At 44.2% G+C, this 15887-nt stretch overlaps 1 protein-coding gene across 5 annotated transcripts in view; it reads left to right on the forward strand.

The window, feature by feature from the left end:
• Positions 1-1613: 1613 nt before the first annotated feature.
• Positions 1614-15887, forward strand: part of gsap (gamma-secretase activating protein) — a 91988-nt gene continuing 77714 nt past the window's right edge. For 4 of the 5 annotated variants that reach the window (XM_063072828.1, XM_063072829.1, XM_063072827.1 and 1 more), the window contains exons 1-5: positions 1614-2251; positions 2578-2657; positions 11555-11611; positions 14425-14494; positions 15416-15472. In XM_063072828.1, coding sequence (XP_062928898.1) covers positions 2164-2251; positions 2578-2657; positions 11555-11611; positions 14425-14494; positions 15416-15472 — 352 coding nt within the window. In that variant the 5' untranslated portion in view covers positions 1614-2163. The remainder of the gene's footprint in view (positions 2252-2577; positions 2658-11554; positions 11612-14424; positions 14495-15415; positions 15473-15887) is intronic. The other variant, XM_063072831.1, reaches the window with a different exon arrangement.

The following is a 15887-nucleotide window of genomic DNA, read 5'->3' on the forward strand; positions in this document are numbered from 1 at the left end:
CTGACTATAGCTCAGCATTTAACACCATCATTGCTACAGTCCTGATCGATAAGCTACAGAACCTAGGCCTCTGTACCTCTGTCTGCAGCTGGATCCTGGACTCACTACAGTCTGTGTGGTTTGGAAATAACATATTCAGCTCGCTGGCAATTAACACTGGTGCCCAACAGGGATGTGAACTTAGCCCACTGCTCTACTCTCTCTACACCCATGACTGCGTGGTTAGGCATAGCCCAAATGGCTTCTATAAATTTGCTGATGATACAACCATTGCTGGCAGAATTTCAGATAGTGACAAGAGTGAGATATACTAGTTAGTCAAGCGGTGAAGCAGCAACGACCTTGCACTCCGCTTCAGCAAGACTAAAGAGCTGACTGTGGCATTCAGGAAGGGTAAGATGGGGGGGTTGATCAAAACATTCCTCAGAGGGATCAGAAGTGAAGAGTGAGCAATTTCAAGTTCCTGCGTGTCATTATCTCTGAGGACCCATCCTGGGCACAATGTACTGATGCAGCTATAGAGAAGGCAAGGCAGCGGTTATATTTCATTAGGAGTTTGAGGAGATTTGGTTTGTCAACTAAAACACTCGAAAACTTCTACAACTGTATCGTGGAGAGCGTTCTGACTCGCTGCATCGCAGTCTGGCGTGTGGGAGGGGAAGGGAGGAGAGCTAAATAAGTTGCTAAAACTTGTAAAATTAGTCAGCTTTATCATGGGTACCAACCTCCGTAGAATCAAAGACATCTTCAAGGAGCGGTACCTCGGGAAGGCGGCGTCCATCATTAAGGATCCCCACTATTCAGGACCTGCCTTCTTCACACTGTCACCTGGCGGGAAGGAGGTACAGCAGCCTGAAGGCAACACACTCAGCGATTCTGGAACAGCTTCTCCTCCTCTGCCTTCCGATTTCTAATTGGACATTGAGCCCATAATCACTACTTTTTCATTTCTGTTATTTTGCACTATTTATTTTAACTTAACTATTTAATAGACATACATATACTTCACCTCAGTTTTTTTCTCTATATTTATTTATCATGTGTTGCAGTGTACTGCTGCCGTAAAGTTAAAAAATATTCAGGACATATGCCGTGATGTTAAATCTGATTCTGATCCTCTTAAAATTTTTGCGACCACAATATCTCCTAATACTTTTTTCAAACCCTTAGTCTAATCGGATTGATATCAGGAACAGGCCCACATTCAAAACTCAACGAAACCTTCAACTCCTCCTTCCTTCCTTCCCTTTATTTAAATCCTGTCTCCTGCCTTCGGCACTGGGCGATAAGCCACCACAATTCTCAATCGGCCGCTCATTTTTCCGTTTCTCAGAAACCTGCCACTCGCCTTCCTCCGTACGACTCCTATCACCCAATCCCGCCTCCCGTTCACCACCTCCGTCTCCTCCGACGCTGAAGCCATCTCTCGCCCACCCTTCCTGCCTGACAGAAATCTCCCAACAGCAGGCTCAGTTCTTTCTTCCGTTCCCAACCAGCTTCACCACGTCCTCCCCAAATTCACAGCAGCGCCGAACCGCGAGTCCAAGAATCATTCAGCACCCGTGATACGAGCCGATTTTAAATTATGCGCGTCTAATGTTAACATTTTGGGCAAAGGGATGGAAGCCGCGTTCCTGTCGGGACAGTTTCTCCATCCCCTGTAGCTTCATAGCAGTGGCTGCGCGCTCCGGTTAGGACTCTCTATGTCCATGTATGCGCGCTCCGGTCAGGACTCTCTATGTCCTTCTGTGCGCGCTCCGGTTGGGACTCTATGCCATCGTGTGCGCGCTCCGGCCGGGACTCTCTCTGACCGTGCGCGCTCCGGCCGGGACTCTCTCTGACCGTGCGCGCTCCGGCCGGGACTCTCGCTGACCGTGCGCGCTCCGGTCGGGACTCTCGCTGACCGTGCGCGCTCCTCTCGGGACTCTCTCTGACCGTGCGCGCTCCGGTCGCAACTTGGACAGTGTGTACAGTGTGCAGTGTCTGGTTCGGAGGCTGTTAACCCGGCTCCTGGTGTTCGCGGGGGGAGCAGCTGCTACTCTCGTTGTGTTCGTTGCGGCCTCTTTTGGAGGTTCAGGTACATCATCGAATTGGCTCACAGGAAAGCCTGGGTTGATTTGAAGCATCTACCTTTTTTTATGGAGTTGGGAGAAGCGTTTGACAATGTTGGAGTTGAAGTCTGTTTTTGACATTCAGAGTGAAGTTGTACCTTGGCTGTTGAAGAACGAGCTGGTTCCTCTTAATGACAATGGTAAGCGGCTGCAGTTCTGCTTTTTGAGTCGGTAGTGTAATGTACTGATTTTTAAACTTTGCAACTTACCAACTTTAACAAATACGAAACTTATGAAACTCAAATCTAATCGACAAGTTAAAAATGTTCAACTTTTGCAACGTGTTAAGGGTGATCTGTTGGTCAAATTTGTCAAATGGACTCAAATTAATCGTGTAGATCTGCGAAAAGCAACACCCTGGTGAGAACGGTGCGCCGTTGAGTATTTTGGTTAAGCTGCGCATGACTTGCGCGAGATAACATATAACCGCTATAACGTGCTTCTTAAAGGCTGTATTCTGTTTTAGGTGAATCTACGAGCCCTTCAAGAACCGATTTGCAGATTGTGAATGTTGAAAAGAACGGCAGTGTCCTGTTCACTTGGAAGGTGCAAATACTTCTCACTTTGCTTTGTAAACAAAATATTTATCTTTCTCTCCTCGGCTAGATGGGAACAGCGGTTTTGTAAGAACGACTCCCTCAAAATACATACTACTTTGGGAGCTTTCCTGATTATATTTGCGGGGTGTTCATACATTATTAGCTAGCCACCTAATGCATAATTACTGATTAATCTGGTGTTCGGAGCAAGTATATAATATTTAGCTGCTGAGGTCATTTCAGGTCATCTGTGGCAAAGTGGACAATATTAGCAATCGGGGTGAAATTGTTCTTTAATATGAAGGATGTGGTTATCGATATGCAACTTATTTGATTGGAACAGGAAATCAGCTGTTGATTCACTTTGCATGGATTGCTCTAGTGTTGTTGTCTCAGCATTAGCTTTATCATTCAAAATTCAACATTGATTGAGAACATTGTGACCAGAAAGTTCAGTTGAATGCCACTTCCCATGCTACTTGATTGAAAACTGGCTTTTATCTAGACTGAAGTGTGATAACCATCTGGATAGTTTGCATTAATGTAGAAATAGGAATGGGCACTTGTTTTGAATCGCCCTGGAGTGATTGATTACTTTTCCACATTGGTCACACACAGGACAATGCCATTCCCTGTGCAGTACTTCTTACTGAGCATGGTAATTTGGAAGGAATTGTCCATGGGAGCAAGTGTGATTGTTTTGGACAGAATTTTTAAAATTATAATTAGTTTATTATGTCACATGTACTGAGATACAGTGAAAAGCTTGCCTTGCATACCATTTATACAGATCAAATCATCGGAGTACTTTAGGTAGTACAAGGTAAGACAATGACAGTGCAGAATAAAGTGGAACAGCTACAGAGAAAATGCAGTACAGATCAGCAATAGGGTGCAAGATCATCTTGAGGTTATTATGAAGTCAAGTGTCCATCTTATCATTACAAGGGAAACATTCAGTAGTCTTATAACAGCTGTCCTTGAGCATATATGTTTTCAGACTATTGTATTGTCTGCCCGAGGTGAAAAGAGAGAGATGTTTGGGGTGAGTGGGGTGTTTGATTATGCTGTCTGATTTGCTGAGATAGCGAGAAGTGCAGGCAGTGTCCACAGAGGAGAAGCTGATTCCCCTGTTGTGTCCACAACTCTGCAGTTTCTTGTGGTCACTTCAGAATCAGAATCAAGTTTATTATCACCGGCATGTGACGTGAAATTTGTTAACTTAGCAGCAGCAGTTCAATGCAATACATAATACAGAAGAGAAAAATAAATAAATAAATATATCACTTACAGCCTACATATATTGAATAGATTTTAAAAAGGGCAGACAACAGAAATACTGTATATTAAAAAAAGTGATGTAGTGTCAAGGGGTTTAATGTCCTTTTAGGAATCAGATGGCAGAGGGGAAGAAGCTGTTCCTGAATTGCTGAGTGTGTGATAGTAACAGTGAGAAAAGGGCATGCCTTGGGTGCTGGAGGTCCTTAACAATGGACGCTGCCTTTCTGAGACACCGCTCCCTGAAGATGTCCTGGCTACGTTGTAGGATGGTATGCAAGATGGAGCTGACTAGATTTACAACCCTCTGCAGCTTCTTTCGGTCCTGTGCAGTAGCCCTTCCACACCAGACAGTGATGCAGCCTGTCAGAATGCTCTCCACGGTACATCTATAACGTTTTTGAGTGTATTTGTTGACATGCCAAATCTCTTCAAACTCCTAATAAAGTATAGCCTCTGTCTTGCCTTCTTTATATCTACATCGATATGTTGGGCCCAGGTTAGATCCTCAGAGATCTTGACACCCAGGAACTTGAAGCTGCTCACTCTCTCCACTTCTGATTTCTCTATGAGGATTGGTATGTGTCCCTTCATCTTACCCTTCCTGAAGTCCACAATGAGCTCTTTCATCTTACTGACATTGAGTGCCAGGTTGTTGCTGCGGTACCACTCCACTAGTTGGCATATCTCACTCCTGTATGCCCTCTCATCACCACCTGAGATTCTACCAACACTGGTTGTATCATCAGAAAATTTATCGATGGTATTTGACCTATGCCTAGCCACACAGTCATGTGTATATAGAGAATAGAGCAGTGGGCTAAGCACACACTCCTCAGGTATGCTGGTGTTGAACATCAGTGAGGAGGATATGTTATCACCAATCTGCACAGATTGTGGTCTTCCAGTTAGGAAGTTGAGGATCCAATTGTAGAGGGAGGCACAGGGGCCCAGGTTCTGCAACTTCTCAATCAGGATTGTGGGAATGTTGGTATTAAATGCTGAGCTATAGTCGATAACCAGCATTCTGACATGGGTGTTTGTGTTGTCCAGGTGGTCTGAAGCCGTGTTGAGAGCCATTGAGATTGTGTCTGCTGTTGACCTATTGTGGTGATAAACAAATTGCAATGGGTCGAGGTCCTTGCTGAGGCAGGAGTTCAGTCTAGTCATGACCAACCTCTCAAAGCATTTCATCACTCTCGGTGTGAGTGCTACCAGGTGATAGTCATTAAGGCAGCCCACATTATTCTTCTTAGACACTGGTATAATTGTTGCCTTTTTGAAGCAAGTGGGAACTTCTGCCCATAGCAGTGAGAGATTGAAAATGTCCTTGAATACTCCTGCTAGTTGGTTGGCACAGGTTTTCAGAGCCTTACCAGGTACTCCATCGGGACCTTCCGCCTTGTGAGCGTTCACTTTCTTGAGGAGCAATTGCCATTCGGAGCCGTGACGTATCTGGACAGGATGCTTTCTGTGGTGTATCAGTAAAAAGTGGACAGGGACAAAGTAGGTGTGCCAAATTCCTCCAAATGCCTCTGGAGGAAGTGGAGGCATTGGTAAGCTCTCTTGGCCATGGCATTGTCATGGTAGGACCAGAGTAGGCTCTCGATGATGTTCATTCCTTGGAACCTGACACCCTCATTTCTTTCAATTCAACACTGGTGATGTAGACAGGAGCATGTGCGCTGCCCTTTTCTGAAGACAATGACCAACTCTTTTGTTTTGCTATCATTGAGGGACAGATTGTTGTCATCACACCACTTTACCAAGCTCTCTTTTTCCTTACTGTACTTTGATTCATCTTTATTTGAGATGTGGCCCAGTATGATCATGTCATCTACAACCAAGTAGATGGAATTAGAGCAGAGTCTGAGTGTATGGGGGGTAGAGTGGGAGGGGGGCTGAGAACGCAGCCTTGTGGGGCATCAGTGCTGAGGATGATCATGGCAGAGTTTTTGCTGCCTACCCTTACTGACCTGTTCGTCAGGAAGCCGAGGTTCCAGTTTCTGAGGGAGGTGTGACTCACAGGTGTGGAATTTGGTGATGGGTTTGCTTGGAATTTTAGTACCGATGGCAGAGCTGTGGTTAATCAACAGCAGTCACAGACACAGATTTCCAGCATCTGCAGATTTTCTTGTGTTAGTAGTCTATTGTAGGTATCTTTACTGTCCAAATGCTCCAGAGAAGAGTGAGTGTGAGGCCAGGGAGGTGATGTCTGCTGTAGATTTATTTCAGTGGGAGTTGAATTTTGGTGGGTCAAGATTGTCTCGGAGGCTGGCATTGATATGTACCAAGACCAGCTTCTTGAAGTACTGCATAATGGTGGATGTTAGAGCAACTGGGAGGTAGCCATTAAGACATGTTACCTTGTTTTGCTTAAGTACTGGGATGATGGTGGTTTTCTTACAGTAGGTGAGAACCACAGATTGAAGAAGGGGGTGTTACGAGAATACACATAAAATTAAGATGTTTGCTGGCCTGGGCTAGCATCAGTGGCATCAGCAGTTGGTCTGCCACCTGCCCTCAGGGGAAGGAGAGATAAGGAACAATGGAGCAGCGTCTGGAGTTGTGTAATGAAGGGACGTGGGGGAGAGAGAGCTGTCTGGAGCGGCTCCCCCCTTTGAACCCTGAACTGTTTGAAGTGGTGGACAGGCGATACCCCAGCAGGGGGATAAAAAGGGACCAGTTCACTAAGGCGACACACACACGCCATCCGAGGTAACGAGACCCTGGAAGCGGTGCGCCTTTCACGAGTGGGTGAGAAGTATCAGACAACGACCAGGGTGGAAAGGTATGATCAGCGGGAACCCGGTGTGTGTCCGCCCTTGCCTGGGTGCCAGGTTCACTGCAGAGGATCGACCACATCTGGAGGAGGGGTCACAGTTGGTGACCTCAGGTGACATCACCAAGGACCCGCCCAAAAGCTGCTTGTGAGCCATCTCGCCGGTCTGTGAGTGAAGCAGTGTTCTGAATGATCAGTTGTTCCTGTTCTATCTCTCTCTTCCCCCACGTTGTCCATCGCCATGGCAACGATTACTGCGAACTGAACTGGACTGAACTTTGAGTCATTTTGAAATTTGGTCATTTACCTCTAGACAACGATAGAGCTTGATTGATGCTGTTATCTTAATTCTGTGCACATGTGTGTTTATCATCGCTGAACTGTTGCCTTTATTATCCTTTCGATTACTGTGTTGCTTGTTTCTTTAATAAAACTTTCTTAGTTCTAGTACTCCAGACTCCAACTGAGTGATCCATTTCTGCTGGTTTGGCAACCCAGTTACGGGGTACATAACAGGGGAGATTAAAAATGTATGCAAATACCCCTGCCAAGTGATCTGTACAGGTCTAAGGACACAACAGGGGTACCATCTGGGCCACATACCTTTCCACAGGTTCAGTCTTTTTATGTAGGCAACATTAACTATGGGTTCCAGTGCATCGAAACCTGTTGGGGTAGATGGTGACATACAATCCCCTTCTATTGAAACTGTGCCAAGGTCATTGGGATGAGATGTTCTATTTTTGGTGCTTCTGCGCAACTTTGTTTTGCAACCTGAAAGCCCTGTCACAACTGATAGCTGATCTAAGACATGATTTTGGATTAATATTGCCTTTTTGCATCTCTGATAATTACAGATTTGCTTGATTTCAGTCCTTCCATGGGAATTCCTTTGCAATGCAACTGAACAATGTAAAAGGGTATAGAATGGATTCTGGTTAATTGGGACACATTGTGATCAGTATATTTTGGCCCCAGTAAGCAGCTGCCCCAATTAGCCAAAATTTGGTGGAAATAGCTAGACATTAGCTAAGGCAGCCTGTTGTGTCTTTGAGCAAGGCACTTAACCACACACTGCTCCTGTCCACACAGCTGAAGATGGGTACTGGCAAAATGCTGGGGGTTAACCTCGCGATAGACTGGCGTCCTATCCGGGGGGGGGGGGGGAGTCTCGTACTCTCAGTCGTTTCACGCCACAGAAACCCGCATAAGCACCGGCCTGATGGGCCACAAGGCTCGGGACAGACTTTAATACTTTAATCATGTATACTACCCAGTACTATAAAACTGTATATTAGATCTTAATAAGGAGAAATTTATCCAGTGTGTTCTTCTGATTGACTGTAAATGAACAAGATCAGCACAGACACCTGGTGTAGATAATGAACTCCCTTCATACAATGCTTTTGATGATTGCATCCTCCAAATTTTCATTTCCATCGTAACGTTCAAGATGATTGTCGATTACTTCAAATTCTCTGTAGTTGAAGTAAACTTGGTGAAGTAGTCAAATTGTTTCATTTTCATTCCTGGCTGTTTCTGGCATCTCCAAGCCTGAATGCTGGAAGCCAGACTAAGTAAAACAGTTCTGAGTTATCTACTGGTTATTTCTCACCAACTATCAGTGACAAAAATCACTGCTTTTTGAACACAAACAAATGCAACTGATGCTATTTACAAACTGTTCACTCAAAGTATGGTGTTGTATTTAAGTGCACGCGACTGAAGCTAGTTAGAAACTGCTCAGCAACCGTCCTGCCCCAAATAAACGGCATAGTGTCCCAAATAAATGAAGGGAATCCCAGCAATTTTCTCAACTTTTGTTCTTTAAGAGTTGTCCCAAATAAGTGGCTGCCCTGATTAATTGATGGCCCAATTAACCGGAATCCACAAAATACAGCTGGGAATTTTGTCTGAAAAATTATTTATTACAAATACACTTAGTGGCCACTTTAGCTCGTTAATACAAATATCTAATCAGCCAGTCATCTGGCAGCAATAAACAGTTATGCAACGCAATGCATATAAGCATGTAGATATTGTCTAGAGGTTCAGTTGTTCAGACCAAACATCAGGATGGGGAAGAAATGTGATCTAAGTGACTTGGACTGTGGAATAATTGTTGGTGCCAGAAGGGGTGGTTTCAGTATCCCAGAAACTACTGATTTCCTGGGATTTTCATGCACAAGTCTCTAGAGTTTATAGAGAATAGTGTGAAAATTGGGAAAACATACAGTGCTTGGCAGTTTTGTGAGCAAAATTGCCTTGTTAATAAGAGAGGTCAGTGGAAAATAGCCAGACTGGATCAAGCTGGCAGGAAGGCGACAGTATCACAAATAAGCATGCGTTAGAACAGTGGTGTGCAGAAGAGCATCTCTAAATGCACAACGCATCAAACCTTGAAATCATGGGCTACAGCATCACAAGACCACAAGCATACACTCAGTGGCCACTTTATTAGGTTCAGTAAACTCCAGCAGTTATTTTTATGCATCATTATCATTCATTCCTTTCATCACCATATCACCCCTCATTTCCTTGACCCATTAGAGTACCAAACCATCGCCAAGTCCTGGGGTCTTCCTGCATCAACCAGAGGGTTTCTCCAGGATACTGAGAGGACATTGCACTTTTCAAAGACTTGGGATCAAAATTACATTTTGTGGAAGTGGGCAAAACAGCAGCCAGGGATATGGAGTGAGTGTGTATGTGTGTGTGGGATGGGGGAGGTGGTGTGGGTTGAATGCAGGTGGATTTGGAATAATGAATTTAAGTACTTGAGCAATAGAGGTCTGATGCTTGAATCATCGATCTCTCTGACTTCAGCACACACACAGAATCGAATATTTTGCACCCCATTGCCTAACCTCAATCATTACCTCTTCAGGGGTCCCAACACCACAGAAAGGATGTAGTGATTTACCCCTGGGGCCCTTGATGGAGGCATTAATTTCCTCCTCCCTACACATGTCATTTAACTGATCATCAGTCTCAGACCCTGATCCTTGTTAAAGATGTCCACCCCACTCAGGTCCTTGGGAGGTGTACCCCCCTCCTTATCCACTAGTTTCTGGTGCTCCCTCTTCTTTGATACCTTCTGTTTATTTGATCTTCCATTGCCCTTTCAGTAGCTCTCAAAACCTTGGATGCTACAAAGAGGCCTAGGGTGATTTGGAAGGTGAGTTCTGTGATGATGTGGGTGAGTTGGGAGTATTGTGTTCAGTTTTGGTCACTTCATTATAGGAAGGATGTGGAAGCTTTAGAGAGGGTGCAGAGAGTATTTACCAGTATACTGCCTGGATCAGAGAGCGTGACTTATGAGGAAATATTAAATGAGATAGGGCTTTTCTCTCCGGAGTGGAGGATGTGAGGTGCCTTGATTAAGGTGTATGAGGTGATAAGATGCAAAGACAGAGTGGCCAGCTAGTGCCTTTTTTCCAGGTCAGCAATGGTTAACACAAGAGGACATAATTTTAAGATGATTGGAGGACTGGGGCCAGATATCAGAGCTAAACCTTTTCCACGGAGACTGGTAATTGCATGGGACACGCTTCCAAAGGTGCTGGTAGAAGCAGACATCTTCGGGGCATTTAAGAGACTCGGGCACATAGATGAAAGAAAAATAGAGTACTATAGCAACACCCACACGCGCAAAATACTGGAGGAACTCAGCAGGTCAGGCAGCATCTATGGAAATGAATAAACCGCTGACGTTTCGGGCCGAGACCCTTCTTCGGGACCGAAAGGGAAGGGGGGAAGGTGCCAGAATAAAAAGGTGGGGGTGGGGGAGGGTAAGGAGAACACTTAGAACAGGTGGATTGGAAAGATAAAAGGCTGGAGAAGAAGGAATCTGATAGGAGAGGAGAGTGAGCCACAGGAGAAAGGGAAGGAGGTGGTGACCCAGGAGGAGGTGATAGGCAGGTGAGAAGAGGGAAGGTGCCAGAGTGGAGAATTGAAGAGGAGAGGGGGAGGGAATTTTCTTTTTAACCAGAAAGAGGAGTTGATTTTCATGTCAGTGGGTTGGAGGCTACCTAGACGCAATATAAGGTGTTGCTTCTCCAAACTGAGCGTAGCCTCATCTTGGCACAAGAGGAGGCCATGGACTGACACGTCGGGCTATAGACATAGAGGGCTATGTGGGAGGAAAGTGTTAGATTGATCTTGGAGTAGGCTAAAAGATCAGCACAACATGATGGGTTGAAGTGCCTGTACTTTGTTATATTGATCTTGGAGTAGGTTAGAAGATCAGCACAACACCATGGGTTGAAGTGCCTGTACTTTATTATATTGATCTTGGAGTAGGTTAGAAGATCAGCACAACACCATGGGTTGAAGTGCTGTAATGTTCTACGTTCTACAATGGGAAAGACATGGGTGATGGAGAGATTTGCAAAGGTGGGTGTGGGAGTTATGAATGGTAGCGCAGGGCTAAATTGCTCGATGTCTTGAGTCTGCAGCTATATTGTGATGTGAAATAAGTAACCAGTTATATCTCTTATATCCCCCTTAACATTAGTGATAATGATTTATGACAATGGTTACGATTTTAATAGTGAAAATATGCCTGGATGTTTTATGGTGTAATATCAATTGTGAGTTATTATTTATCTGAGCATTTGATCTCTTGCATCTTCTTGTTGCATAATGCACACTACATTTGTCTATATAATATAGTAATGGTTACACTGATTTTAACATTCAGAGATTTGATTTTATATTTGCTCATTCTAAGATCCATCAAAGCCTAAGTTATGATGAAAGTTGAAAGGTCTTTAAGGAAACAGTGGTGAAGGGACACGCTGCTTAGTACTGTGGAGATTTTGAAATTGTTTTTTGTATTCAAGGGTAAGAAGGGAACCACATGTATTGGCTTGCATGATCTTCACCAAAAACAGAACAAGGTAAACAATATTTATATGGATATGGAAAATATGTAGAAGCTTTGCTGAGATTTTATTTCTCCATTTTTCTTTGCTATTTATTTTGATGGGATCTGGCAAGTGTGGATTAGGGCAGGCTGTCTTCTGGCAAAGGTGTACTTGGTAAGTAGGAGGCCTTCAAAAGTAAAATTTTGAGAGTGCAGAACCTGTATGTACCTGTCAGAGTAAAAGGTAAAGAAAACGGGTTTAGGGAACCTTGGTTTTCAAGAGCTATTGAGGCCCTCGTTAAGGGGGGATAAAAAGAGGTGCATAGCAGGTATAGGCAGTAGGAACAAGTGAGGTACTTGTGTATAAGAAATGTAAGATAACACTTAGAAATCAGGAGGGCTAAAAGTAGACATGAGGTTGCTCTAGCAGACAAGGTGAAGGAGAATCCTAAGGACTTCTACAGATATGTTAAGAGCAAAAGGATTGCACGGGCAAAATTGGTCCAGTGGAAGATCAGAATGTTAATTTAGCATGGAGCCTAAAGAGATGGGGGAGATCTTAAATGGAGTTTTTTTTTGCATCTGTATTTACTCGGGAGATGGACACAGAGTTTATAGAAGTGAGGTCAGAGACCCTATACAGATTAGAGAGGAGGAGGTGTTTGCTGTCCTGAGGCAAAACCTTAGGGCCTGACAAGTTGTTCCTTTAGATCCTGTAGGAGGCAAGTGCAGAAGTTGCAGGGGCCAAGCAGGGATATTTAAATCATCTTTAGTGACAGGAGAGGTACCTGAGGATTGGAGGATAGCTAATATTCCACTGTTTAAGAAAGGCTCTAGTATAAACCAGAAAGTTATAGACCGATGAACTGAGATCAGTAGTGGGAAAGTTTTTGAAAGCTGTTCCAAGGGACCAGATATATGAGTATTTGGATAGACAGGGACTGATTAGGGATGGTCAGCATGGTAGATCATGTCTAACCAATCTTATAGATTTTTTCCAATCTTATAGATTTTTTCCAGGGAGTTAACAGGAAAGTTGATGAAGGCAAAGCAGTGGGTGTTGTCTACATGGACTTTAGCAAAACCTTTGACAAGATTCCACTTGGGAGATTGGTCAAGAAGTTTCAGTAGCTTAGCATTAAGGATGAGGTAGTAAATTGGTTTAGACATTGACTCTGCTGGAGAAGCCAAAGAGTGGTAATAGATGATTGCCTCTCTGACTGGAAGCCTGCAACAAGTAGAGTGCCACAGGGATCGATTGGTTTGTCATCTCTATCAATGATCTGGATGATAATGTGGTGAACTGGATCAGCAAATTTGCAGTTGACACCAAGACTGGGGGTGTAGTGGACAGCGAGGAAGACTATCAAAGCTTGCAGCTGGAAATGGGCCAGCTGGAAATATGGGCTGAAAAATGGCATGTGGAATTTAATGCAGACAAGTGTGAGGTGTTACATTTTGGGAGGACCAACTGGGTAGGTCTTGTAGGGTGAGTGGTAGGGCACTGGAGAGTGTGATAGGACAAAGGTATCTGGGAATACAGGTCCATAATTCATTGAATGTGGTGCCACAGGTAGATAAGGTGCTAAAGAAAGCTTCTGGCTCGTTGGCCTTCATAGATCAAAGTACTGAGTATAGGAATTGGGATGATGTGTTAAAGTTCTATAAGACATTGGTGAGGCCTAATTTAGCGTACTGTATGCAGTTTTGGTCACCTACATACAGGAAAGATGTAAATAAGATTGAAAGAGTACAGAGAAAATTTGCAAGGATGATGCCAGGACTGGAGGATCTGACTTATAATGAAAGATTGAATTGGTTAGAACTTGATTCCCTAGGATGTTGAAGAATGAGGGGAGATTTGATAGAGGTATACAAAATTGTGAGGGGTATAGACAGGGGGTAAATGCAAGCAGTCTTTTTCCACTGAGATAGGGTGGGACTGCAACTAGAGGTCATGGGTTAAGGGTGAAAGGTGAAATGTTTAAGGGGAACATGAGGGGAAACTTCTTCACTCAGAAGGTGGTGAGTGTGGAATGAACTGTTAGTGTAAGTGGTGGATGTAATTTTACTTTCACTGTTTAATGTTGCCAAGGACACGGCCTGGAAGACTAGTGCGCCTTCAGGGTGCCAGATTTTTGTGGCTCTGGAGACGGGCTGATTCAAGGCCGGTGCTGCCACCTGATGTGTCGTGGGAATACATGGAAGATTGAAAGCAGCAAGCTGGCTGTGTGCCCAGAGACCTGAGTTCTTTGGGCACAGAGCTCAGAAAAAGTGATGCAACAGACTCTTAACACCATGAATCAGCGAGTTGTTTTGTTATGTTTCCCCTCTTGCTGTGAAACAGGGATACCTCTTTTTTCCTTATTAGGGAGAGAAAGCCTGTGGTATGTCGAATACCGGGTGAATGAATAGTCTTTGGGGTACTGCAAGTCTTTGTCTTTACTGATGCTTTGCTGCATGCTTCAGTGCTCGGTGGGGGAGTGGGGTACTGATGCTCTTTTGCTGGTGGGGGAAGGGAGTCATTGTCTTGCTGCAACTTTTGCATGGGAAGGGGAGTTGGGGGGGCTTTGGGGTTCTGACATTTAACTGTCACTCATTCTTTGGGGCACTCCCCTGTTTTCGTGGACGTTTGCAAAGAAAAAGAATTTCAGGATGTATATTGTACACATTTCTCTGACATTAAATGTATCTATTAAGAGAAGTTTGGATAGGTATATGGACAGGAGGGGTATGGAGGACTATCGTCCGGGTTCAGGTCGATGGGACTAGGTAGGTATGGACTAGATGGGCTGAAGGGCCCATTTCAGTGCTTTAGTTTTCTATGACTCTGACTTTATATTCCAGCTGCTGTATACTTTTCATAAAGAAGTGTTTCCCATCAGTTGCTCTGTCAACATGGAAAAAACTTTGCTGGGTGAGTGAGATTAGTTTCTACTTTTGAAGAGAGTAAATGTTACACTAATTTTGACGTTACACATCAAGCAGCACCTCATTTAGACCTTGGGACTGTTCCCAGGTGCGAATGCAATATTGAATCAATGTTAAAAGCACAGCATGCCGTAGAGAGAGGTGCATTCCTCCCGGCCTGCTGTGCTGTGATTGTGGCCTGCATTCCTGCCTTTCCTGCTGCCGTGCCAGGAAACTGATTGGGAGCTCAGCCCCTGCCCCCCACTGGCACGTGCGCAACAATGCAATTGTGATCTCTGCGTGGTTGGGTGTGGAGTGTGTCACTGTTGCAGTTTGCGGTGGCTGGCTGGCTTTGGATAGGCTGAGGTGATTGTAGCGGTCACACAACACTGTGATGCAGAGCTTCCATGCACCCTGGCAGATGTGGCAGGTAAGGGCTATTGCACAGGACGTCTTGATTCTACCTCATCTCTTTGGGCTTGATGCAGTGGAAGCTGCTGTCTTCCCCTCTCTGAATGTCTGCACAGATCTTCCCCAGCAGTAGGTACCTCAATGGCACCAAGCTTAAAGGGCACTGCACCACTGACCCTTGAGCCTCAGCATTGAGCGATTGCTACCCAATACCTTTCCTATGAGACAGTTCCTGCATCGTGCCATGAAATCACTTTATTGCTGTATGAGTTCCATCTCCTTGGCACAATAGCTCATTACCTGAGAGTATGTCTTTTCTGAAGTACAATGGTCTACATTTGTGTGAATTGTTGGTCTCCGGAGCCAAGTCCACCATAATGAATCAAAAGTCTGGAGGAGCGGTAAGTGTGTTTCTGTGCAGACTGCAACTTGTATCAAAATTCTTAACGTATATTTAAACATTGCTGTATCATTTAAGTGAATATGATTTTTCTGTGAAATTCTTGTTTTATTTTAGCTGTAAGTTTCCTACAGTTTGCTGGAAGAAGCTTGCCATTAGAAACATTCAGAGCAGGTATTATTAGTAACATTTTAAATCAAATCTTCAATTGAATTGTTTTTGAAATGGTTAATTTATTCAGTCTTAAGAATCATTTTTGAGGGATGCAGATTCAAGGATTTAATTATCCGTCTACTTCCATTGTCTAATATGCATAGAATTAAATTTTGATATTTAGCTGTAGATTCAGATAAACATATTACATTTCTGCCCTGTGACATTTGCCCAATGTCTTGAGACTTTTGAAGTAATTGCTTTGCATTCTTGATGAATGCTGGTGAAATGCTTCAGCCCAGAATGATAATTGGTCGGCCACTGGGCAGTTAGACTGTCGCTCGAAGGTGTTACCAATAAATTGTGTAAATGGCAAATTCATCAATGTCATAACATGCTGCACACTCATGCTCCATTTACGGAATAAAAATCACAC

This window comes from Mobula hypostoma, chromosome 20 (genome assembly GCF_963921235.1).
Source record: "Mobula hypostoma chromosome 20, sMobHyp1.1, whole genome shotgun sequence".
NCBI lineage: Eukaryota > Metazoa > Chordata > Chondrichthyes > Myliobatiformes > Myliobatidae > Mobula > Mobula hypostoma.